Source organism: Myotis nattereri (assembly GCF_964212035.1).
Source record: "Myotis nattereri genome assembly, contig: HAP1_SCAFFOLD_119, whole genome shotgun sequence".
NCBI classification, from domain to species: domain Eukaryota; kingdom Metazoa; phylum Chordata; class Mammalia; order Chiroptera; family Vespertilionidae; genus Myotis; species Myotis nattereri.
The window spans coordinates 71,237-95,139 of NW_027669660.1; the positions used below are offsets into that span (position 1 = coordinate 71,237).

The 23,903-nt window shown below is 63.8% G+C and overlaps 1 protein-coding gene across 1 annotated transcript; it reads left to right on the forward strand.

Moving 5' to 3' along the window:
• Positions 1-411: 411 nt before the first annotated feature.
• Positions 412-23,626, forward strand: PARVG (parvin gamma). Its single transcript, XM_081115488.1, has 13 exons — positions 412-732; positions 2,428-2,507; positions 5,253-5,317; positions 6,402-6,504; positions 7,287-7,421; positions 8,387-8,502; positions 10,329-10,384; positions 12,368-12,390; positions 14,420-14,478; positions 14,688-14,756; positions 15,603-15,704; positions 20,918-20,990; positions 21,440-23,626. The coding sequence occupies exons 2-13, from the start codon at positions 2,441-2,443 to the stop codon at positions 21,547-21,549; spliced, it is 978 nt and encodes a 325-aa protein (XP_080971614.1). The 5' UTR covers positions 412-732; positions 2,428-2,440; the 3' UTR covers positions 21,550-23,626.
• The last annotated feature ends 277 nt before the right edge of the window (positions 23,627-23,903 follow it).

Here is a 23,903-nt window from a genome sequence, read left to right on the forward strand (position 1 = left end):
GCCGGGGGAGGGGGTGTCCCTGGGCTGCTGATAAGCATCCTACAACCCACAGGGCACGTTCCTCTCCCCCCAGCCGAGTCCCGGCCCCGATGTATGTCTGTTGTGCTGAGACAGAGCGATTGGACACCATCGATGGGCTGTGGGTGGGTGGGGGTGTGAAGCGGGGCCTCCGGTTGCTTGTGGAGAGAGCCAGGGCCTGGTTGGAGTTGGGAGAAGCCGGCCGCCAGGATGGGGGTCCGCAGGAGGCTCTGTGTGGTCCAGGCGAGAGGGAGGGGGCCTGGCCGCTGGGGTGGGGGCCTCAGGGGAAGCCGACTTCCCCCTGTAGCCTCGGTGGCGACTAGAAACCTGGGGAGGAACCGGCTGGGTTTGCTCAGTGGGAGGGAGAGGAGAGGAAGTCGAAACGTTAAACTCGAGTTGCCTGCGAGGCATCGGGCCGGGAGGTGGGGCTGGGTCGGCCCGGCAGAGCTTTCCGGTGGGACTGCAGTGGCATCTGGGAGCACCGGGCCTCCGCGCGGGGGAGGGAGCAGCCTGCAGACACCCCAGCCCGCGCCCAGCCCCAGCCCCAGCCCCGGCCCCAGCCCCAGCCCAAGCAGAGGAAGTGGGCGGCTGGCCCCTGCCTCCCGGGCCTGCAGCCCCTCTGACCTGGGGAGCCCGGAACCTGCTTCTGGGTGAAGCCGGGGCCACCATCGGAGCTCCGTGACCCTCGTTTTCTCACGTGGAGGAAGCCGCCGGGTGAGTCCTCCCGGCATCCCTGCCCGAGGGAGGCCTGGGCTGGCTGTCTGTCCGTCCGTCCGCAGTCTTGCGCGTCCCAGCTCACACGTGGAGGGCTCTGGGGGACAGGGAAAGTGAGGGCAGCGGGCGCAGTCTTAGTTGAGGGGGCTGGGCCTAGTGGCCCTGGAGCTCCTGTCCCCTGTCCCCTGTCCCCTGTCCCCTGTCCCCAGGGGCCGGCCCTGCCTCTGTGGAGCCAGGTGAGCAGATTCCGGCTCCAGGTCACCTCCCCTGGGAAAGGCCACCCCCAGCCGTCAGAGGGAGGCGCTGAGGCCTGGGGCCAGAAGGGCCTGCCGGCTGCTGTGGCTGAGGCAGCTGCCTTGGCAGCATGAGGCCCGGCCCTCTGTGCCAAGAAGCGGCAGGACAGAGAGAGCCGGGGCTCGGCCGAAGTCACAGCCAGAATGAGGAAGAGCCGCCGGAACCGAGTCCCTGCCCTCCTCTCTGGACACATCTTCACTGAACCCGTGTCCAAGAAGAGGCTGGGGACCCGGGGAGCCCTGCAGCTGTGTCCCCCAGCCCCCCCCGCCCCCCCTGCTTCAGGGCAGGACGGTCCCGCGTGTCCCAGGCTGGCTGCTGGTGTGGGGGGCTCCGGCCCGTGCAGGCCGCTGCTCAGTGCAGCTCTGGCCCTGCCGTGGGGCTGACCCCGGAGGGTTTGCGCTGCCGACACTGGGCCCAGGTGCCATTAGGGCTGGTGCCGCTGGGGAGGGCCAGGGGCTGCGGAGAGGAACGCGGGGGCACGGCTGCCCGCGAGCAGGAGAGGAAGTCGCCAGGGGAACAGGAAGAAGGCTCAGCTGGCTCGCCGCAGGCGGGGGGCGAGCTGGGTCCCCCCACAGTGAGCTCCTGTACACGCCGTGGGTGCGGCCTCTCCCGCGCTGAGGAGCGCGAGGCCCCCAAACCGCCCGAGACAGAGCCCCCTGCAGAGAGCCCTGTCCAGGATTGGGGGCCAGCAGGGCCAGGCCACCCCTGAGAGCCAAGCCTCAGGGAGTGGGGACCAGTCCAGGTGACAGTGGCCCCCCAGCTCCAGCCCCTCACTCAAAGGCTGGAGGTGCGCTGCGCCCAGCTGACCAGGCTCAGGGTCCTGCCCCCCTGCCCCCCAGGAGCTCAGGGCCTGTAGATAACACACATCAGCCCCCCGATTCCCCTTGAGCTCAGGGCTTCTGGATGGAAGAAGCTCTGAGGAGTGGCCACCCCTTTGTCCTGACTGTGGGGTGCAGTGGGGTATGTTGGGGGCTTCCTGTGCTACAGGAACCTGGTGGGCTGGACACTGTGCCCGGCTGGGGATGCCCCGTTCCTGTGGAGCCTGTGCACAGGCGGTGCCCTCAGCCCTGTGCCCCGGCCCTATGCCCTCGCCATGTGCCCTCGCCCTGTGCCCCCGCTCTGTGCCCCCACCCTGTGTCCTCACCCTGTGCCCCAACCCTGTGCCCTCACCCTGTGTCCTCACCCTGTGTCCTCTCCCTGTGCCCCCACCCTGTGCCCTCACCCTGTGTCCTCGCCCTGTGCCCTGCTCCACCCGGAGTCCAGGAGCTCTTCCTGCGGCCTCCGTCAGGGACCCTGCCCCCTGCCTAGACAGCAAGTGGCTCACCCCCCAGAGCCAGCTCCCACCCTGTCCCCGCATCTCCTGGCCTGGAAGAAATGACACCCTCTGTCCCTGCACCCCAGGGCTGGCGGGAGGATGGAGCCTGAATCCCTCTACAACCTGCTGCAGGCGCCCAGGCCGGCGGAGGAGGAGCTCCCACAAGGTGCCGGGACCTGGCGGGGTGGGGCGGGGTGGGGTGGGGGTGGGGGTCCGGGCGGGGTGGGTGGGGTGGGGTGTGGATGGGGGTGGGGGTCCGGGCGGGGAGGGGTGGGGTGTGGATGGGGGTGGAGGGTGAAGGGGGTTCTGCATCCCAGAGCCAAACGGGCTGCGCCCGGGAACAGGCATCCGTACAGGTTGCCACTGGGCACCAGTTCTGTCAGAATGTCCGCCTTTGGCTTTGTACCCGACACCCCCTCCCGCTTCTGGAACCTTCCGCAGTTATCCCCACCCCCTCGCAGCCCACATCTCCGGGTTAATGGTGACGTGGAGGGGGAGGATGCCACTTGCCGTGCGTGCCTACTGTGTGCTGTGCGGAGCTGAGCACCTCTGTCCACAGCGTCTCATGCGTGGCTCTGAGGGGGGGTGCTCTTGCCGCCTTTGGTTGAACGGGGACACAGGCACAGCGGCCCCCTCGCGGGGTGGAGGGTAACTCCGTGAGTGAGCTGAGCCCGAGGGGCGGCTCCAGGCCTCGGGCTGCACACCCCCAGGCGGTCCAGGCGGATTCTGCGCAGGCCTGACATCTGGGGGGCTGGTCTCTGCAGGGCGGGGGCGGGGCGGGGCAGAGGCGGGGAGCAGGGTGTCGGGCCGGGGGCAGGGTCTCGGGCCGTGTGCAGGGTCTCGGGCCGTGTGCAGGGTGTCGGGCTGGGGGCAGGGTCTCGGGCCGTGTGCAGGGTCTCGGGCCGGGGGCAGGGTGTCGGGCCGGGGGCAGGGTGTCGGGCCGGGGGCAGGGTCTTGGGCCGGGGGCAGGGTGTCGGGCTGGGGGCAGGGTCTCGGGCTGGCTGCGTGCACAGCGGGCTCTGCTCATTGCTGGTTTGGGGTTGGAAGCACCGCCAGGAAAGCTGCTCTCAGCGGAAGGCTCCGCGGTTAGAAAAACTATTTGTTCTTGTTCTATGGCCGATTCAGGGACAGGGAAAGCAGAGCAGGACCAGGATGGCCCAGTGGCCCGAGACCTGGCCCAGAGGGACCGGGATGCAGGGACCGGGACGGAGGGACAGGGATGGAGGGACAGGGACGGAGGGACAGGGATGGAGGGACCGGGACGGAGGGACAGGGATGGAGGGACAGGGATGGAGGGACAGGGATGGAGGGACAGGGATGGAGGGACAGGGATGGAGGGACAGGGACGGAGGGACAGGGATGGAGGGACAGGGATGGAGGGACAGGGACGGAGGGACAGGGATGGAGGGACAGGGATGGAGGGACTGGGACGGAGGGACAGGGATGGAGGGACAGGGACGGAGGGACAGGGACGGAGGGACAGGGATGGAGGGACAGGGACGGAGGGACAGGGATGGAGGGACAGGGACGGAGGGACAGGGATGGAGGGACCGGGACGGAGGGACAGGGATGGAGGGACAGGGATGGAGGAACAGGGATGGAGGGACTGGGACGGAGGGACCGGGACGGAGGGACCGGGATGGAGGAACAGGGATGGAGGGACCAGGACAGAGGGACTGGGACGGAGGGACCGGGATGGAGGGACAGGGATGGAGGGACTGGGACGGAGGGACCGGGACGGAGGGACCAGGATGGAGGGATCCAGATGGAGGGACCAGGATGGTGGGACCAGGACGGAGGGACCGGGATGGAGGAATCAGGACGGAGGGACCAGGATGGAGGGACCAGGACGGAGGGACCAGGATGGAGGGACGAGGACAGAGGGACCGGGACTGCATCACCGCAGCCATTCATCGGTCCCTCTCTCGCTGGCCGCCTGCTCCCGGTGTTTGCTGAGACCCGCCCAGCACCCGCACAGTGGCAGCCTCTGTCCTAAGAGACGTGGGTGGTACTCGCGGGTTTTGGAGCATCTGGGGGTCGTCTTGGCTGGGTCACGTGAAGACTCAGGAGATGCACTTAGTTGACTTGGGTGAGGCTGTCCCCGCCTGGTGACTCAGTTTCCCCGTGTCCATTAGGGCTAGCTGATCACTGGGGTCCCTGCAGCCCTGACACGCGGTAGGTCCCGTGAATCTAGGCCGTGGGGAAGCTGCGGACCAGGGTCCCGGGGCTCAGAGAGTGACCAGGTGGCCCGTGTCCACAGCGGGGGGACAGGCAGACGTCCGATGGGACAGAACCCAGTTCACTGCGAGCTTCAGAGACACGCGGCCGTTTTGAGTGTGTTCCCCGCACACAACGCGCCGTGCGTGGGAATGAGCCGCGCTCACGAGGGCCGCCCTGGGAGGAGCTAGGGGTTTGCGGAAAACGGCGGCAAAGGAAGCGGGGGGAGGACCAGGCATGAGTGAAAACCCGCCACGCTGGGTGTTTGGTGCTCAGGGGCGTCTGTTTCTGTGTCTGTGTGTAGTTGGTGCATGTATGTGTCTATGACTACGTGTCTGTGTGCGCAGGTATGTGTCTGTGTATCTGTGTGTGCAAGTGTGTGTCTGAGTCTGTGTGTGTCTATATGTGTGAGTGCATATGCCTGTGCATCTGAGAGTGTGTGTCTGTGTGTGTGTCTGTGTGTGTGCATATGTGTGCAAGTGTGTGTTGATGTGTTTGTGTGTCTGTGTGACTGTAGGTGCCTGTGCATCTGTGTGTGTGTGTGACTGTGTGTGAGTACATTTGTGTTTGTGTGTGTGCATGTGTGCGTGGGTGTGTGTGTGAAGCAGCAAGACCAACTTCCCCTTGCGGCCACGGTGACAGCTCTCCAGGTGACCAGGGCCCTGCAGCGTGTCATGCTCGCCTCTGCTTCCAGGGGAGAAGAAGAAATTCCTGCCCCCCGCGTCCCGGAAGGACCCCAAATTTGAAGAACTGCAGAAGGTGAGGCAGCTTCTCCCACCCTGACTTCTCTGGAGGCAGCTTCCCGTCTCCCTGACCTCAGGCTGGCAGGTGGCGACTCCACAGGCCCCCGGACACCTGTTGAGTGGCTGCGTGAAGGAGCATTGGTTGAGCACTGACTGTATGCCTGTCTATGCACGCTCCCAGCCAGCCTCAGCAGATCGAGAGGGACCCGTTGTCCCCCAGGGAGGGCACGGCGATGCTCAAGAGAGAGATGGCCTGGCCTGTCGGGGCACAGGGCGGGCAGTGACAGAGCCGGGTTGACCCAGCATCAGCCCCGAAGCCCGCGCTCCTTCATGCGCTCGGCGGCCCAGGGCCACGGGCAGCTGTGAACGGGTGGGAGTGGGCGTGTCTCCCAGGTCACAGCCTGTCCGTGGCTGCAGGACCCGCTGGGCACGGGCTCAGGCCTTCGCCTTCCTCTGGTCTCCGCGTGGCCTTTCTGCCGCCTCCTCCCAGGGCTTCCTGGCTGCACCACCTTCCGCTCCCGGAGACCTGCGGCCCAGCGTCCCTCCTCCCCTCCCTCCCTCCCGTTCTCTTGCTCCCTCCACCCACTTTCCCACTGTCGGGCCCTGGGACACAGAGGGGGCCCAGGATGGTCCCTTCGGGAAAGCCTGGTTTATACACCAAGTCCTGGTTGGCTCGGGCCTCTTCCTTAAAGAGACCAGGCGGTAATTCTCTGCTGCTTCTGGCCCCTGGAGCACAGGCAGGGTGGGCAGCCCCGCCTCCAGCAGAGCTGCAGAGGGAGCAGCCTTTATGCAGCACTTGGTCAAGTTTAGGGTTTGGGACGGGACACCAGCAGCCCCTTGCATTGGACAAACCACAGCCTCCCAGGGCCTAGGTCTGTGGTGGAGAGAGGCAGAGGGTCTTCGGGAGCCGAGACCAGGCCCCTAACTCAGTCTGGAAGATCAGGGAGGGCTTCCTGGAGGAGGTGGTGTGTGACCTGGCTTTGAAGGACGGGTGGGGGTTGGCAGGTGGGAGGGGGCACTCCGGGATGAGGGGCAGCACTGAGCCAGGTGAGGGGCCAGGTGAGAGGTGGCGTCGCTCAGCCGTCCTCTGGGCCCGGCAGGTGCTGATGGAGTGGATCAACGCCGAGCTCCTCCCCGAGCACATTGTGGTCCGGAGCCTGGAGGAGGACATGTTCGACGGGCTCATCCTGCACCACCTTTACCGTAAGTGGCTGCCCCCCACCACCACCTGCCCCTGTAGGTGGGCTCCTCACCCGTCCTTACCCTCCCACCCGCTGAACGCTGCTAAGCCTTGGGCTCTCCCCCCGGCACCTGCCTCCTGAGCGTGTGTGGAGCGCTTGCTGTGAGTGGGCTGCGGGGACAGCAAACCCCCCACGGCCCGCCCGCCAGGGCTCCTGCCGCTGCGGGAAGCAGGCCTGGAGGGGTGCTGCTCCCCGCTGCTCCCTTCTCAGCCCACAAAGCCCCCTCAGGGCTGCCTCCGGGCCCTCGGGCCTTCCCCACCCTCTCCCTCTGCTGGTGCGAGCTCGGCCTGGTCTAAGGCCTGTCTCTGCACTCAGCTGGGAGGCCCCGCGGGGCGGGCGGGTCTGGTTCTGGTCCTGGGTCAGCTCTGTGCCGCTCCCATCCCGTTTCACAGGTGAGCACCCTGAGGCGCTGCAGGGCCTGGTAACCTGTCCAGGGCCTCGCAGTGAGGGAAGCGGGGGAGTGGGGCTTTCACCGCTGACCACACTGCCCGGCTAAAAGGCTCATAGAGAGGTGGGGGTGGGGCGGGGCGGGCACAGCGGGGGTCCCGATGAGGGGTGGGCTTGCTCAGCCCCACAGCCCACCTGCCCCCCTGTGGAGGGGCGAGGGGCGGGCGCTCTTACTACCTGAATGCTGGCCTGGCTCAGCCTCCTGGGGGAAGCGCGCTGGCCGTGGGTCCCCGGCAGGAGCCCACATGTGTCACCCCCTCCTTTCTCCACCCCCCCCCCCCCCGCTCCTGCCCTCAGAGAAGCTGGCGGGGACCAAGCTGGACGTGGAGGAGATCGCCTTGACCGCCATGAGCCAGAGGCGCAAGCTCGAGGTGGTCCTGGAGGCCACCGACCGCTGCCTGCAGGTGGAGCAGCCCAAGTGGAGCGTGGACGGTACGCGGGCCTCAGCCGGCTGGAGTCCGGGGCGGGCCCGGAGCCTGGGTCCCTTTGCGTGGGGACGGCTTCTCTCACCCACGGGGCACGGCTCGGTCGCCTCGGGTCTGGGTGCAACCTGGGGGCTTGGAAGGAGGCAGAAGCCTCAGGCAGGTGCACAGTGGGCACAAAGGCCGGTCAGTGAGGACAAACAGCCCTGGGCACTCCTGTCCCCGAGGCGTCACTGCAGGGAAGCCCCCACGAGGACGATGCACACAGTCCTGGCCACAGCGCAGCCCCTGCTGCCTGAGAGCCAAGTGCCGTGACGGGCCCGTCTACCCGTCAGGGGGCCGGCGGCCCAGCCTCGGAGTTTATTTCTATTTTGTCTGCGGTGCCTGCTCGTAGGAAATGACGGTGTGCAAAGCAGCCGGTCCGCCCTCCTGGGTAGCGGTTCGCTATGAACGTCCCGTCATTCCAAGCTCTACGTTCTCCCCACTTCCCAGATGAGGAAACTGAGGCTGAAGGGAAGTAATGAGGTTGGGTGGCGATGATGTAACAGTTTTCAGACTCGCTTTGTGTTGGTTGGGCCGCACGCCACTGCCCTCACCGCTTTGCTTCCTGCCTCACGTCCAGCAGCTGGTGTTTATAATGCTGACCTTGGCCCGGACTTAAGTCACATTCAGCTTAAACCTGACAATTGGTCCAACCAGTGACCGACGCTAGGACAGGACACGTGGTGGTTTCAGGTGTAGACAGCGCCTTGGAGAACATCCCCGCGCCCAGTCCCCGGCCCCACGCGGCTGTGCCCTGGGCCGCGTTCGCCGAGGTGGGAGCCTGTTGTGAGGTCTGAATGCAGATCTCCAGGCCTCTGCTTCCCAGGGGTGGACACAGGTCTCGCTGGTCGAAGAGGGTTGCTGTGAGGATAAGGAGGCCCCACATGGCCCCGGGTGTCGTGGCCCCGCTCTGACCTGTGTCCCTCCCCCCAGCCATCTTTAACAAGGACCTGCTGGCCACCTTGCATCTCCTCCTGGCCCTGGCCAAGCGCTTCCAGGCCGACCTGCCCCTCCCACCCAACGTGCAGGTGGAGGTGATCACCATGGAGGTGAGAGCTGGGCCTGGGCTCCGTCGCATGGGTGAGCGGCTTGGGTCCACATTCACGCCCTGGATTGGCGGATGCGGCAGGGGGCGGGGCCGAGCCCAGTGTCAGCCCGGGGAGCCGGGGAGCCGTGAGAATGGGAGATCCTGCCGGGACAGCGGGGCTCGAGCTGTGGGCGGGAGATGCCGAGAGTCCAGCAGAGCAGCAGGGACCCAGCGAGGCCACCCGGAGGTGGGGACCTGCCTGGTGTTATGCAGGTCCTGCTGGTGGGCCACGTCCCACCCTGAGTCACGGCCTGTCCTGGGTGCCGTCTCTCACTCCCTAGCCGACAGCTATGACGATGGCCCCAGTTTTCTCACCCCGAGGGGTACTCGCTCTCACACTCAGCACCACAGCTGGGGCCCCGCCTGCTTCCCCTTGTACCCCAGCTTCTGGGTACCCGTGAGTAGTGGGCGTCCCATCCTGGGGCTCACCTTTAACCTGACCCAACAGAGTAGGGCAAGCCCAGCCTAGCTCAGTGAATTATTCTTACTGTCTCAAACCGTTACTTCAACTTACCCACTGAGCAGCGTCATGGCTTCTGTTTACACTTCTTATATAAATCAGAGGGACTCCATTTCTTCACTCATTCACTTATCCATCCACCCATCCATTCATCGACCCCTCCATCCATCTATCCATCTATCCATTTACCCATCCATCTATCCACCTATCCACCCATCCACCCACCCATTCATTTATCCATCCATCCATCCATCCATCCATCCATCCATCCATCCACCCATCCACCCACCCATTCATCTATCCATCCATCCATCCATCTATCCACCTATCCACCCATCCACCCATCCATTCATTGACCCATCCATCCATCCATCCATCCACCCACCCATCCACCCATCCACCCACCCACCCACCCATTCATCTCTCCATCCATTCATCTATCCATCCATCCATCCATCCATCCATCCATCCATCCACCCACCCATCCACCCATCCACCCACCCACCCACCCACCCATTCATCTATCCATCCATTCATCCATCCATCCACCCACCCACCCATCCACCCACCCATTCATCTATCCATCCATTCATCTATCCATCCATCCATCCATCCACCCATCCACCCACCCACCCACCCACCCACCCACCCATTCATCTATCCATCCATCCATCCATCCACCCATCCACCCACCCACCCACCCACCCATTCATCTATCCATCCATCCATCCATCCACCCATCCACCCACCCACCCACCCACCCATTCATCTATCCATCCATTCATCCATCCATCCACCCACCCACCCATCCACCCACCCATTCATCTATCCATCCATTCATCTATCCATCCATTCATCCATCCATCCATCCACCCACCCACCCACCCACCCATTCATCTATCCATCCATTCATCCATCCATCCATCCATCCATCCATCCATCCATCCATCCACCCATCCACCCATCCACCCACCCATTCATCTATCCATCCATCCATCCATCCACCCACCCACCCACCCACCCATTCATCTATCCATCCATTTATCTATCCATCCATTCATCCATCCACTCGCCATTCATTCACTACTGACCTCAGTGAACCAGGCTCTGGTGAGACTCTGGGGGTTCCTGGGGAACGAGGCCGACTTGGTCCTAGTCCTTGTGGGCCTCCAGGCTCATGGGAAGGACAATTAGGGGACCAAGTGATGAGGCCGCCAGGAGGCCACCCAGAGGATTGGGGCTCCGCGGGCGGCTTTGGCCTCTAGACCGAGCAGCAGGCCTGGCCCCTGCGTTCGCCGGGTGACGCAGTCCCTCCTCTCCTTTCTCAGAGCACCAAGGGCGGCCTGAAGTCGGAGAAGTCCGTGGAGCAGCTCACCGAGTGCAGGTGGGGGAGGGAGCAGGGCCGGGGCCGGGGTTTGGTGGGATTGGAGGGGCCCTCACACTCTGCTGTCCGCTCAGGCCTGTGGGGACACCCGGGGCCCCTCCATCTTGCTGGCCCTCCCAGACATGCCCGCCTCCTGCAGCTCACTTCACCCTCACTACCAGCAGCAGCAGGCAGAGCTGGGATCAGAGGGCCCTGGCCCTCAGCCATGAGGTCACCCACAGCCGCGGGGCCAGGAGGACCCTGGGGCCCGGCCCTCCCGGGAAGCCACCACGGGGCGGGAGGTGCTGCCGCCGAGCGACCCTGACATCGATGGCAGAGCCCGCGGGCCTCCTGGTGCAGGGAGGCAAGGGCGCCAGGCGCTCACTCACACCACCAGCACCTACGGAGCGCCTTCTGCACACAGGGCGCGAGCTCGGTCCTGAGTGCCCAGCTCCGCCCGCTCAGTCTGTTGTCTGTCCGGCGAGCAGCGGGCCCAGCGAGCTCTGCCCTCCTAGAGGCAGGGCCGCCCCGGTCCTGGCGGGGCTCTCTGGGTGGGTCTGAGAGGCGGCTGCTTGCAGAAGCGTCCTCGGCTCCCTCTTCCCGTTAACCTTTGCTGGGGGCCCCTCTGCGCAGGGCGCCTGGCCCACGGCCCCTACGAAGACCGGCTGGGAGCGTTCAGTCCGCTTCGGCTCAGAGGCCTGGCAGTCAGCTCCGCCTGGCCTTCACCCTGGCTGTGCCGTGTGAGCTGTGTGACCCTGGGCTAGTCGCCTCCCCTCTCTGAGCCTCTAGCTCCTCTGAAGAGTGGGGATGCGTTCCTCCCTGTTGGGGCTGTGGTGAGGGTCATAGATGATGCATGTGAGGCGACCTTCCTCCACCCCTGTCCCCCCCAATCCTGAGGTCCCTCCAGTCTGTGGCTCCTGGTTTCCTGTGGAGCGTGGGGCGGGGGGGGCCTCCAGCGCCGCAGGGTATGGGATGGCCGGGCCCCAAGCCTGTGAGCGGAGTGAAGCCAAGGCCCTTCCTGCTGGCAGGTTCTGTGGCCCCAGGACACCTCTGGGGGGGGGGGCTGTCCCCTCGACCCAGTGAGGCCGAGCGACCTCCCGTGAGCCGCTCTGAGCCGCCCCAGCCAGGCCTGAGTTCCAGGGGAGAATGATGTGGGGACCTGGAGTGGGACGGTGCCGTTGGAGCCCATGACACCACGTTCCTTCACCCTTCGTGACCCTCAAACCGCCCCTCTCTGCCCCGTGAGTTCAGACATGGCGCGAGGGCCACCTCTGGCTCCCAGCTGTGTCCTGGACCCCACGGGGCGCCTCTGCCTTTATGCTGAGAGCTGGCTCTCTGCTCCAGCGGCCCCCGAACCCTGACCCGGCTCCCTGCAGAGGGGGCCCCTGGCTCCCCAGAGCGTGGCCTTCTTCGAGCTCAGAGCCTTGCTTCTCGGGGACAGGGGCGGGGTGGGAAATTTAACAAGAAAGTGAACAAAAAGTCAAAACAGTAAAAATGGAGTGAAAGGAGCCAGCGGCGGGCCCCCTGTGTGACCTCATTTGCCCGGACTTCTGAACAGGCAGAAGCCAGGGCCGGGCCGGAGAGGCCAAAGCAGGGGGCCGTGTGTGGGGCAGAGTGGGGGGCGGGGGGCACGCTGTGGGTGCTGGGACGGTTCCATGCCTTGATGAGGGTGGGGATCACACAAGTGCGTAAACATCTGGAAGCTATAAACGAAGGATTGGTGCATTTTATTGTCGGTATAATACACTTCCCTCCCCTGAACTAGAAGAGAGACCCCCAAAACAACAAGATCCGGGCATCTGCGGGTGTGGAAACCTCCAGGGCGGGGCCTGAGCTCTCTCGCTGTAGGTCCACAGGGCCCTTCCCCGTACGAAGCTGTCAGGGATAAAAGACGCCGGCTTCTTTGTCAGCCTTGCCGGGGCCAACCCTTGTCATGGTGAAAAGCTGTCGGCCTCAAGGTTTTTAACCATTTATCTGCATTTTCTCCCCCTATCCCCCCCTTAGCGCAGACAAGGACCGAGCTGCAAGTGAGTACTGTCGGACCGCGAGGGAGTCTGTTTCTGTCGCGCGTGTGGCACCGGCCATGCGGCCACGGAGGGCTGGCTTCTGGTGCCCCTCCCTTCGTGGCCTGCCTGTGGACTCGCGCTTTCTTCTGGTCCCTTTGTCCCTTTCTGTCTGTCCTTGCCTGGCATGGCTGTTGCTTCTCACGCTATGGCTCACATAGGGGGAGCGATGTTTCATCCCCATGGGTGGTGAGGACGGAGCTGTTAAGTGTGGGCTCGGGAGCCGGTGGCCTGGGTTCACACGCAAAACCTCCCATTTATTAGTCACATGAGTTTGGGAAAGTCTCTCAACCCACCGGTGCCTCAGTTTCCTCATCTGTAAAATGGGATGAATAATGGCACACACCTCTATCCATTCATTCATTTATTCACTCACTCACTCATTCGTTCCTTGGGCAACTGGAATGGCCAGCTGTTCATCTATTCATCCATTCACTTACCCACCCATCTATCTACCAATCCATCCATCCACCCACCCACCAATCCATTCATCCACCATCCATCCATCATCCATCCACCCACCAATCCATCCATCCATCCACCCATCCATCTATCATCCATCTATCTACCAACCCATCTATCCATCATCCATCCATCCATCATCCACCAATCTATTAATTCACCATCCACCCATCAATCTACCAATCCATCCATCCACCATCCTAACATTTTTTCCCCACCTGTACAGAACACAGAGCTATATGGGCAGGGACTTCTCCAAGGGGCACCTCACCTGGAGAAAGAAATAATGACCTGCCAGGGCTTCTGTGAAGGGGAGCGGAGGGAGGCTGACTGGGGGCAGGGAGGAGAGGGAGGTGCAAGGCCGGATGAGAGAGAGAGTGTGTGTGTATGTGGGGGGCCAGCATGAGGACACTGGGGTTGCCCAGGGAGCAGTGTTTGTTAGGGGGCAGCATGATGGGTCACACGGTAAGGGGCAGGGCCACAGACCAGGGCCTCCTCACCCCGTTTCTAGCATATTCGTGCTGCGCTGGCCTCGTCAGCTGAGCACATGTCTGCCTCTATTCCTGGCTCCTCCGGGGACACTTGCCTGGCCGCTGGCCAAGAGGCCTGGTAGGGACCCGGTGTTTGCACTGTGGTCATTGGCTTACGGGGCTTTTCGGTGCACACGGCACTATCTGGTGCCACTCTTTCCCTTCACTAATGAAGGAACCACAGGCACAGAGAGGCCAAGTGACTTGCCTGGGGTCACACAGCGGCTGAGTGGCAGAATCCAAAGGTCACTTCTACTCAGTCTGTGTACTCAGAGCTGAGGACCAGTCTCCCTGGGGGAGGGTGTTAGCTGCCGAGAGTGAAAAGGCAGGCTGTGGACAAAGGGCGTCAGTCTGAGGACTCAGGTGTCTGAGGCTGGACCAGGAGCCTGAGCTGCTGAGATGCTCTGTCCCCAGACCCCGTGGCGTGTCTCAGCTGCCTCTGCTGGCCCTGTGCACGCTCAGGCTCAGGCCTCTGGGAGGGCTCGATGCCCTCATTCTGCCAGTCCACAAAGGCCCGCGAGGAGACCTGGGGGCCCGTGTCCGTCCGGGGCTGGCCCCCTGCTCAGCCACCTGCTCCGTGGGCCTGTGGGTGGAGCAGGGAACTGGGGGAGACGGGCAAGTTTCCAGAGGAAGGGATCGGGGGGAGGGGTGGTGCAGACACCATCCCCGGCGTCCCCTGCAGAGGGATGACGGTTACTGAAGTTCATGGTGGCCCAGCCAGCACGCCAAATTTGATCTTTGCTACCAAATTCAATCTTTGCAATGACCCTAGCTAGAAGGTATTATCAGCCATACTTTACAGGCGAGGAAACCAAGGCACAGAGAGCGGCGGCCAGCCCCCCGAGCCACACAACCAGGGAGGCAGTGGCTTGGCCCCAGGCCCAATTTTACATTCCAGGAGCTAGAGCTAAAACGCCAGCTCCCCCTGGCCTGGGGTGGAAGTCCCTGTTTGGCTCAGAGATAACATCATTGTGACGAGCACTTTGTGGGTCTGTCTGCAGAGGACGTCTTCGATGAGTTATTCAGTCTGGCTCCCGAGAAGGTGGGCGCCGTGAAGGAGGTGAGAGACCCGAGTCCCCGCAGCTCTGTTCCCCCCGCCCCCCCACCCCCCACGCCTGGGCCATGCCTGGGGGACAAAGGGGAGGAAACGGGGCCCTGGTCCACACCTGCTGTGCGCCGGGTGCTGTGGGGCCAAGGGGGGCTGTCTGTCCCCCGAGGGGGAAGGTGGCACCCTGAGCCCCGGCTGGGTCCTTGCTCTTCCCTGGGTAGGCCATCGTGACCTTCGTCAACCAGAAGGTGGAGCGCCTGGGCCTGTCCGTGCAGAACCTGGACGCCCAGGTAGGCGGTTTCTCGGGTTCGCATCCCACCTGCTCCCCCTCTCCCCTGGGAACGCGATGGTGTCCGGAGAGAGACGGCCTGGATGAGGCCGGTGCTAGAGGCGGGTGGGCAGAGCGGGTCCTGAAGGCCTGGTATTTGGGTGGTATCACCAGGATATGCCAGCCGGAGAGAGTCCAGGCCGAGCCAGCCACTCAGAGAGGCCCTAACACGGGGCATCTCCATGGAGGTCTTTGGAGGGTGGTTTTCCTCAGACTGGTGTTTTGTCTCTCTGAAGAGGCGGAATTGGGTTGTGTTAGCATATGCCGCGCCGGTGCCAGGACGACGGCTTTATCTCTGTGCACACAGGCGGAACTGGCAGAAATATTAATGCGGCCGCCGGCCCAGGGAGCCGTGCACCGGTTGCTGCCTTTTCCCGATGGAATAATTTCCCTCTTAGCTCCGTTCTCTCCTGTGCTCCTGGAGCCCCTGGACAGTGTGTGGTTTAAAGAGCGATGAGGTCTTTCCCTGGAAATGTAGGACAGCGCTTCTCTCAGCACGTACGAGGTGCTGGCAGCCAACAGCCGCTCTGTACCTGCTGTGGCTGCGTTTACAGCAATGCTTCAAGGCCAGGGACGCCGGCCCATGTCTCAGACAGGGAAGCTGAGGCCCAGAGAGGCTGTGTGACCTCGGGAGGGCCCCTCGGCCTGGGAAAGGAGAGTGGGACCCCCAGGCCCTGTGCCCCCAGTGCCAGGCCATGTGCCCCCAGCGCCCAGGCCATGTGCCCCCAGCGCCCAGGCCATGTGCCCAGCGCCCAGGCCATATGCCCCCAGTGCCCAGGCCATGTGCCCCCAGCGCCCCCCTCTGTAGTTTGCAGATGGCGTCATCTTACTCCTGCTGATTGGACAACTGGAGGGCTTCTTCCTGCACCTGAAGGAATTCTACCTCACGCCCAACTCCCCCGCGGAGATGGTGAGTGTCCAGGGACATTCCCTGCGGGTCTGCCTCTGAGTGGACTGGTCTGTGCAATCGGCACGGCCCATCTTTCCTTACTCACCTCCAGTGACGTGAAGGGTGGAGAGGACGTTTGTTTGCCCGTATGTCCTCTCATCCACCCACCCTCCCACCCACCCGTACATCTGTCTGTTGACTTGCCCATTCACTCATTCACCCAATTACTTAAACCCTTCACTTGCCGCCCATCCATCCATCCATCTATTCATTCATCTGCCCGTCCACCCAGCTGCCCATCCACCCAGCCGCCCATCCATCCATCCATTCACTCATCGGCCTGTCCACCCATCCACCCTCCATCTATTCATTCATCTGCCTGTCCACCCAGCCACCCATCCACCCACCCGCCCATCCACCGTGCACCTGGCCCCTCATTCCTTAGGGGGCCGGCCCTGTGCCGTGTGGGCCAGAAAGACAGCCCAGCACAGCTCCTGCTTTGGGAGCCCCCAGTCCACGCCCCCCCCCCTTCCCCTGTGCTCTCAGCGATGCACAGTCTTCCAGGGCTCCTGTGGGTGGGTCGGGGGATCTGAAGGGGTGAGTGGTCAGTAGAACCAGAGGAAATCAGGAGAGACATTGCCTAGAGGGGACCGTGGAGTTGGTTAGGGCTTGGTCTGCGGAGTCTAACCCTAACAGTGGGGAACGGTGCCAACAGAGGCTCCGCTGTGGACACAGCAGAGATTTCAGGGCGGCTGGGGCTGCCGGGGCGGCAGGGGCCTGGCCCCGTGGGCGTCAGGAGTCCCCCGTGGGCCCTGGAGGCTGGCAGGCTGGTGGGAGATGGCCGCCTTAGTCCGGGCAGGGGTCTGTGGCCTGGCCTGGGGGCGGATGGAGAGAATGATGCTGCTGGGGGAAGTGACAGGAGGAACCTCAGAAAACAGCCCCACAGCCTTGGTGCCTCGTGGGCCCCTGCTCCGCCCCCTGCCCCGCGGCCGCCCCCAGCCGCCAGGCCCCGTCGCACGCGCCTTCGCAGTTCCTGGCACCTGTGCCGCTCCCCCACCTCTGGGCGTCTGCGCAGGCTGTTCCCCTGACAGAAACGCCCTTCCCACATGGACCTCCTGCCAGCGAGAGCATCCTGTGACCCCCGGGAGGGGACTGGGGCCCACACGGGCAGCAGCTGGTCGCCGGCCCGTGGCAGGAGGACCTGGCAGAGGGCTCTGGCCTCCCTCCCTGCCACTCACTGCCTGCACCTCAGGCTTCTTGTCTCTAAAATGGGCTCACAAACCCCCAGTGACCCCCAGTCATGCAGATAATAAGAGTTTGGGGACCCAGGAGGGGGAGCACTGACGGGCATGTGGCCCTGGTCCCCGCCCACCGGGGCTCAGCGAGTCCTCGTGAATGAACACCTGGCAGGAGGGGCGTGGAGGTGTGGTCTGTGGGAACCAGGGGGCTGGTGGCCTCCCACCACCCCAGGCGGCCAGCTCATCTGTGTCACACAGGGTCCCCTGGCCCGCTCAGCGCCAACCAGCGCAGGAGGGCAACCCCTTCTCTCTCCGTGCCAGCAGCTCTTCCTGGGGGCACTTCTGGGAGGACGGAAGGTTCCTGTCTCCTTTGATGTCCCCGAGTGTCCCTGGGCCTGCCTGGGGGGCGCGAGGCTCACACCCTTGTTTCTGGCCCAGTTCCAGGCCCCCACCTGGCCTTGCTCCGGGTCCCTTCCTCAGCCCCTCTCCTCACATCTGGGCCTGCTGTTCATCCCTCTGCACCTTGGGGACCTGCCTTCAGTGGGCGTGGTCCCTGCCTTCAGTGGGCGTGGTCCCTGCCTCCAGTGGGCGTGGTCCCTGCCTCCAGTGGGCGTGGTCCCTGCCTCCAGTGGGCGTGGTATCTGCCTTTAGTGGGCATGGTCCCTGCCTCCAGTGGGTGTGTCCTCTGCCTTCAGTGGGCGTGGTCCCTGCCTTCAGTGGGCGTGGTCTTCACCATCCCAGGAGCAGGGCTGATCCCCACTCCAAGGAAGATCCCAGCAGCGGGGAGCAGTGTAGCTCCCTCACTCGTGGGCCTGGGGGCGTGGGAACAAGGGCAACACACGCAGGTTCTTACCAGTCACTAGGCAGCAGGCTCACCTGTCTCCAAAGCCAGCGCTGCCTCCCAGTTCGCTTCCTTCCTGGGGAGTCACTGTGAGCCCCAAGGGAGACGGCCAGAAGGAGGCTGGCCCCAAGCTGCTGGGATGGCGCCGGGCTCTGGAGGGTCAGGGCTGGGGCCGAGGCCGGGGTGCTGCCCGTGTCCCGGAGACAGGACTCTGACATGTGAACAGTGCGGGGGAGGCGCGGGCGGGACACACGCAGGCTGGGCCCCAGAGCAGCACAGCCCTCTGTGACTCGGTGCTGGGGGGACGTCATGGCTCACGCTCATTATCTTGCTCACCTCCAAACCCCGGTGACAAGCCAGGGACACACGCCCGCACCACGGATCTGAGAGCCGGCTGCCGAGGACGAGCCACCGGAAATGTGGGGAGAGGCAGCCTCCTTGCTCAGCCGGGAGTGAGTTGTATAGGCGGTGACTGGAGCCCTCGGCTGCAGGAACGGATGCAGGACACGCCGAGGGGCATTACGCAGCGAGGACAGAACAGCAGCCCTTTGGGGGGGGGCACCCGGGGACTTGCCACCCTGGCAGAGCGACCCGACCTTCCTCGACAGCGGTGTTTGCACGAGATTGCCGCAGGGATGGTGGGAGACGGGAGAGAGCGTCTGTCCTGGGACTCACAGCCCCGGGGACAGCTCCGTCCTTCCGCCCACATTCAACAGGGCTCCTCGGAGGGTCTGAGCGCGTCCTCCCGGTCGCAGCCTCCCCTCGGCTCCGCGGAAAACCACGTTTCACCTTCATCGTGGCCAAGCCGCATGGAAGGAACGTGATGCCCTGGGCAGAGCGCGGAGAGGCATCTGGGGCCGGGCAGCTCCTGGCTCAGAGCGAGAAATAAGTGAACGAAGGAAGTGTTTCCAAAACACTGGTCTCAGGGACCCTGTGGTCAGATCACTTGGGAAAACACGCGTAGTCTTCAGGTTCACGACACCAGGACACACTCAGCAAAGGGCTTCTTTCTTTTTTTTTTTTTTTAATATGTTTTATTGATTTTTTACAGAGAGGAAGGGAGAGGGACAGAGAGTTAGAAACATCGATCAGCTGCCTCCTGCACTCCCCACTGGGTACCTGCATGCAACCAAGGTACATGCCCTTGACCGGAATCGAACCTGGGACCCTCCAGTCTGCAGGCCGACACTCTATCCACTGAGCCACACCAGTCAGAGCAGCAAAGGGTTTCTTATCCCTGTGCTCAGCCAGCATTTCCCCAGACGGTTTGGTCACGGACTCGCCTCCGTCTCTACCCCGGATCAGAGGCAGGGCTGCGAGGCGGGAGCGCTGGGCTCCTCGCTCCCACGGTGACTCTGTGCAGCCCGGGAATCGTGTTCCTGAGAATGTGGACAACAGCAGCCATCCAACCCTCATTGTCCAGAATATTCCAGTCTGGGGAGAAGACTTGGGGACACAGTGACGGGACGCGTGGTGGGCTCGGACCCGCTCCCTCCGAGGTGCCCTCCAGCCCCGAGGCGTGGCCTGCTGGGGGCCGGGGGCGGCTCTTGTGTCTTCGCCTTGGCTGACTGAGAGAGGACAGCCCTGCGGCCGCCGGCCCCGCTCCCACTCTCTCTTGCATCCTGGACCTGCGCCGGCTCAACCCCTCTGTCCGTCCGACGCTCCAACACCAACTGCTCACCCACCTTTCAGACCCCGAGGCAGGGCCCGCGGCCACGCGCAGCCCCGGGGAGCCAGCTGCCCGGAGGACGCCAGTCCCTGGCCCCCGGGCACAGCAGGAGTCCGTGGGGGCAGGCAGAAGACACTCCCCCACCCTGCCCAGTGCCCTTGGGCCAGGACTGCGACCCACACCCCTACTCCCTCGGGGAGAGTCCTTTCTCAGGGGCCTTGCAGCCCTCCCACGCGTCCCAGATACGGGCGTCGGCAGGCGGTTAGAGCTCACAGGGTGCCACCCATTCCTGTCCATCGTCACCTTGGACCTGCACGCAGCCTGGGAGCGGCAGGCGGGAAGGTGGGCTTTTCCACGGCACAGATGAGGGACTGAGCCCAGCCAGGCCCCGTGACTTGTCTGACCTGTGACCTTTGACCTGCTGGGGTGATCCACAGACATACAGCCTAGATCTCAAGACTAGACCTGCCCAGACTCCCAGGTGACAGGAGGCAGCCTGGGCAAGGCTGGACTCCCCCCACCCCCCCCCGCCCCCTCCCAGCCCTGCCTCCAGGCCTGGCTGGGTTGCCATGGGAACTGCCTGGCATGTGTGATGCCCGCTGTGGGCGGGGCTGGAAAGGCTGCCACCAGTCTGGAATGTCCAGCCCCCAGTGGACCATTGGGTGCCTGAGACCATGGGAGGAAGGACCTGCTGGAGGTCCCAGGGAATCAGGGGTTCAGCCAGCTTTAGGGCTCGCTGTCCCACTTCACCCCCTCTCTCTGCTGCCACACAGAAGGGTGGGCTCTATCGGATTGGACCTGAGGCCCAGGGGTGAGACTAGATGTGAAAGGGAGGTAACCCCCGACCCAGGGTCTGCTCTGAGCCCCGGGCTGACAGGGCTCCCCACCCAGTGTCCCCTATCAAGGCACGGGGGAGGGGTGGTGACCCCACCCCGCAGGTGAACAAGGGGAGGCCTGGGACCAAGCGACCTGCTCCCCGGCTCAGGTCATCTAGTGACCAAGCCGGAATTAGGGCCCCGGGGGGCCTGGGCCGGGCGGCTCTGCCAGCCTCCAGCCTGCCTTGCATGGGCGTCAGAGCGAGACAGACCTGGTTCCAGCCCTTCCCATCTTGTGAGTTTAGGTAATCCCCATGGCCACTGGGAGCCCCGGTCTCCTCATCTATGCTTTGCCTATGGAACGCAGCTGGTTCTGAGGGCATGTGTCACCCACAGGGTCAGGGGCCACCTCAGAAGAGGCCAGGAGGGACTGGTGCTCCTACCCCTGGCTAAGTCCCCTCCCCTGGAGGACTTACCTCCAGGCCGCCTCCACCAGGAAGCCTTCCCTGACTGGCGGGCTGGGTGCTCTCCTCGGTGGCTGCATTCCCACTAGAGGTGGCCTCCTTGGTGCGCGTTGGACGTCATGGATGAGGGTGGGCCTGCCATGGGGGCCCCGGCCTGGGTTGGGGCTGCCTTGTTTGGCCAACGTCTGGGGGGTCTTGTTGTTGTAGCTGCACAATGTCACCCTGGCCCTGGAGCTGCTGAAGGACGAAGGCCTGCTCGACTACCCTGTCAGCCCCGAAGGTGAGCGGCGGCCACGGGGGCCTCAGCCTCGGGCGGGTACGCAGAGAGGGGGGCGGGGACGGGGGAGGGCAGTGCTGGTAGGTGCGCTCCAGCCTCTTGCTGCTGTGGGGGATGCTGTGGGGGACACTGTGGCTTCACCCCGCGGGGGAGGATCCGGGGAGAGGAGATGGGGGACGAGTCCCTGGTGATGGGCTGCCGGAGAGGGGAGACCCTGAGGACTTTCTGCACCGGAAGAGGGGTGCCGGGGAGGACGGTGGGAGGAGGGGCAGGGCCGTGCGACGGGTCCTGCCTGGGACTCAGGCTGGGCGTGCCCAGCTGCCAGGCCTGCCCGGCGTTTGGGGAGTTGAGTTAGCACTGAAGCCCCAAGTCCCAGGCCACCCCTGGGTCCCGGCACTGGGACGGTCACCCCCGGCCCTTCCTGACCGGCCGCCCTGCTCTCCCTGGCACAGACATCGTGAACAAGGACAGCAAGAGCACGCTGCGGGTCCTCTACAGCCTCTTCTGCAGGCACAAGCTGAAGGACGGCCCGGACAGGGGGCCCCGGGGACCCCCGAGTTAACCGTCACCACCCCAGCTGCTGCTCAGCCGCCTCCCCGCCCAGGCCCGCCCACTCCGTTCCTCCTGCTTGAGAACCTCTGAACCACTAGACGGGGATCCGTTTTGAGACAACCTTTGGCCTTGCTCGGTTCATTTTAACAGAAATGTTTCCGGGAGGGATTTGGGGAGCCGGCCAGGGCCCTGGGAGGGCGTTAATATGCATAAACACGAGGTGACCCAGGCGCAGCCTTGTCCCCATGGGCTGTTATGGAGGTGCTCCTGTCCCCCCCGGGGCAGCCGGAGCCCGGCCACGTGACCGGCCCTCGGGCCTGAGGTCTGGCTGGGAGGGCAGCAGGGCCTCTCAGGGGTCAGGGCTGATGGCCAGGGGCCCGGCCTGCCCTCGCGCAGCTGCTGCCGCCGGGGTGACGGTCCCAGGATCACCATCCAGCGGCAGGAGCCCCACGTGACTCCAAGCCCACATTCCTGAGCCACTCGGGGAAGTTAACCCAGTTATTGCCCGAGGCACCGAGGCCCAGGCCCACCCCGTGGCTAAAATCGTGAGCCATGCCCACGTCACAGGGAAGAAGTCCTTGCGGTGGATGGGGGCTCAGAGTCTCCCAGTCTGTCCCCAGGAGGTGCCGGAGGCTCTGGGTCCTCCTGGCACTGCTGGCTTCTGACCTCCCCACTGACCCCCGTCTGTCCCCTGCCCACCCCAGCCTCTCCACGCTGAACGCTGTCAGCCTGAGATGCCCTCATCCCAACGACCTAGCACATGTCACTCATAAGAGGACGGGACATCCTTGAGGAGAGAATGGAGGAAGGATGGGCCCTGGGACAGGGTGGACGCCTGGGGGGTCCGGTGCCTGGGGGTGGGTAGAAGGAGTGGCTCCCACGGAGCCCCTCCCTTGTGTAGCCCGCCACCCAGCACCCTGGCTCTCCCTGCCTCCCTCCCCTCCATCCCACGAAATCGGACTCCAGCCGACGTCACCGCAGAGTTGGAAGCGGGGTCTTCTAGAGGCCGCAGGACGCGCCCAGGGCGGAGGAGCGGGCGGCTGGGCTGGGTGTCCAGCAGCTCGGAGTGAGTGACGGGAAATGCCTCGAAGGCGGAGGTGCAGGAGTTGAGCTGCAGGAGTTGAGCCGCTTCCCAAAATAACCCCGGGGCAGCTGCCTCGGCCTGAAACTGGGTCTGGCTGCCGGGCTGGGCTGCGGGAGCCCCGGGCCGCACCAGCGCCACTCTGGGAACAGATGGCACGAGGAATATTTTTTCTTTCACCAAAGTCAGCTGGGAGGGAACAGCTTGTCTGCAGACGTGTGCCTCCCCCCTCTCTGTGGTTACAGTTCAAAGCCCCCGCCTCCCCCCAGGCCCTGCCCCCACGGCTCCTCCTGGTGAGACCTGGGCGGCCGGGCAGAGGGCACTCCAGCCTCTCTCACCTCAGCGCTCACGGCCCTCACCACTGGCCGATTTGCCCCAGGGGCACCCGGGCCCCTCGGCTCCTGGGTTCCGGGCTGAGCTCGGGCAGCAGACTCTGGGGGCCTGGGTGGTGGGAAAGGAACAGTGGGATGTTCCAGAAATGATTCTTCCAGAGAGAGCGGCCAAGTGACCCGGGCAGACCAACAGTGCGCAACTTTGTTCACTTATCCACGAGTGTTTCAGATCAGCTGGCACATTAGTGCCCGGGAGGGCCTCGAGGCACAGGCGGGCTTGCCGGGAGCTGGTCCATCCTTGCTGTTTCAAGGGACCTGGCATATATGGCATACTGTTCTTAATATGTTTGCTCACCTTCTTGGCACTATGTGTTTTAACCAAGGTCACCTCTCTGAGAAAGGTTGTTTCCCCAGGTAGGGATTTTCCCCTGAAGTTAGGGAGGGAATAAAACCCCTTAACTAAGTGCCAGGTGGGTAATTAATCACTTTAACTACGAACAATCATGCTTAAGCTACATAATCTTTACTCCCTGGAATGGAGATAAGAAACGCCCTAACCTTTGGAATAGAGATTGATAGGATTGGAATCAACTGGTATAAATACAGATGCAACAAGACAACAGGACACAGAACCTAGACACAGAACCTACACAGAACCTAGACACAGAACCTAGAGACAGAAGAACTTCGCTGGAAAGAACATGGCAAAAGATCCTGGACAGAAACTGGAGACAGAATCTAGAGACAGAACCTAGCGAGAGAACCTGGCTGAAGAACCTAGACACAGAACCTGGCTACAGAACCTGGATAGAACATGGCAAGAGAACCTGACTAGAACCTGGTGACTGAACCTGGCTGGAGATCCTGGACAGAACCTGGCTGGAGATCCTAACCAGAACTTCGCTGGAGATCCAGACCAGAACTTGGCTAGAGATCCTGGCTAGGCTGCTG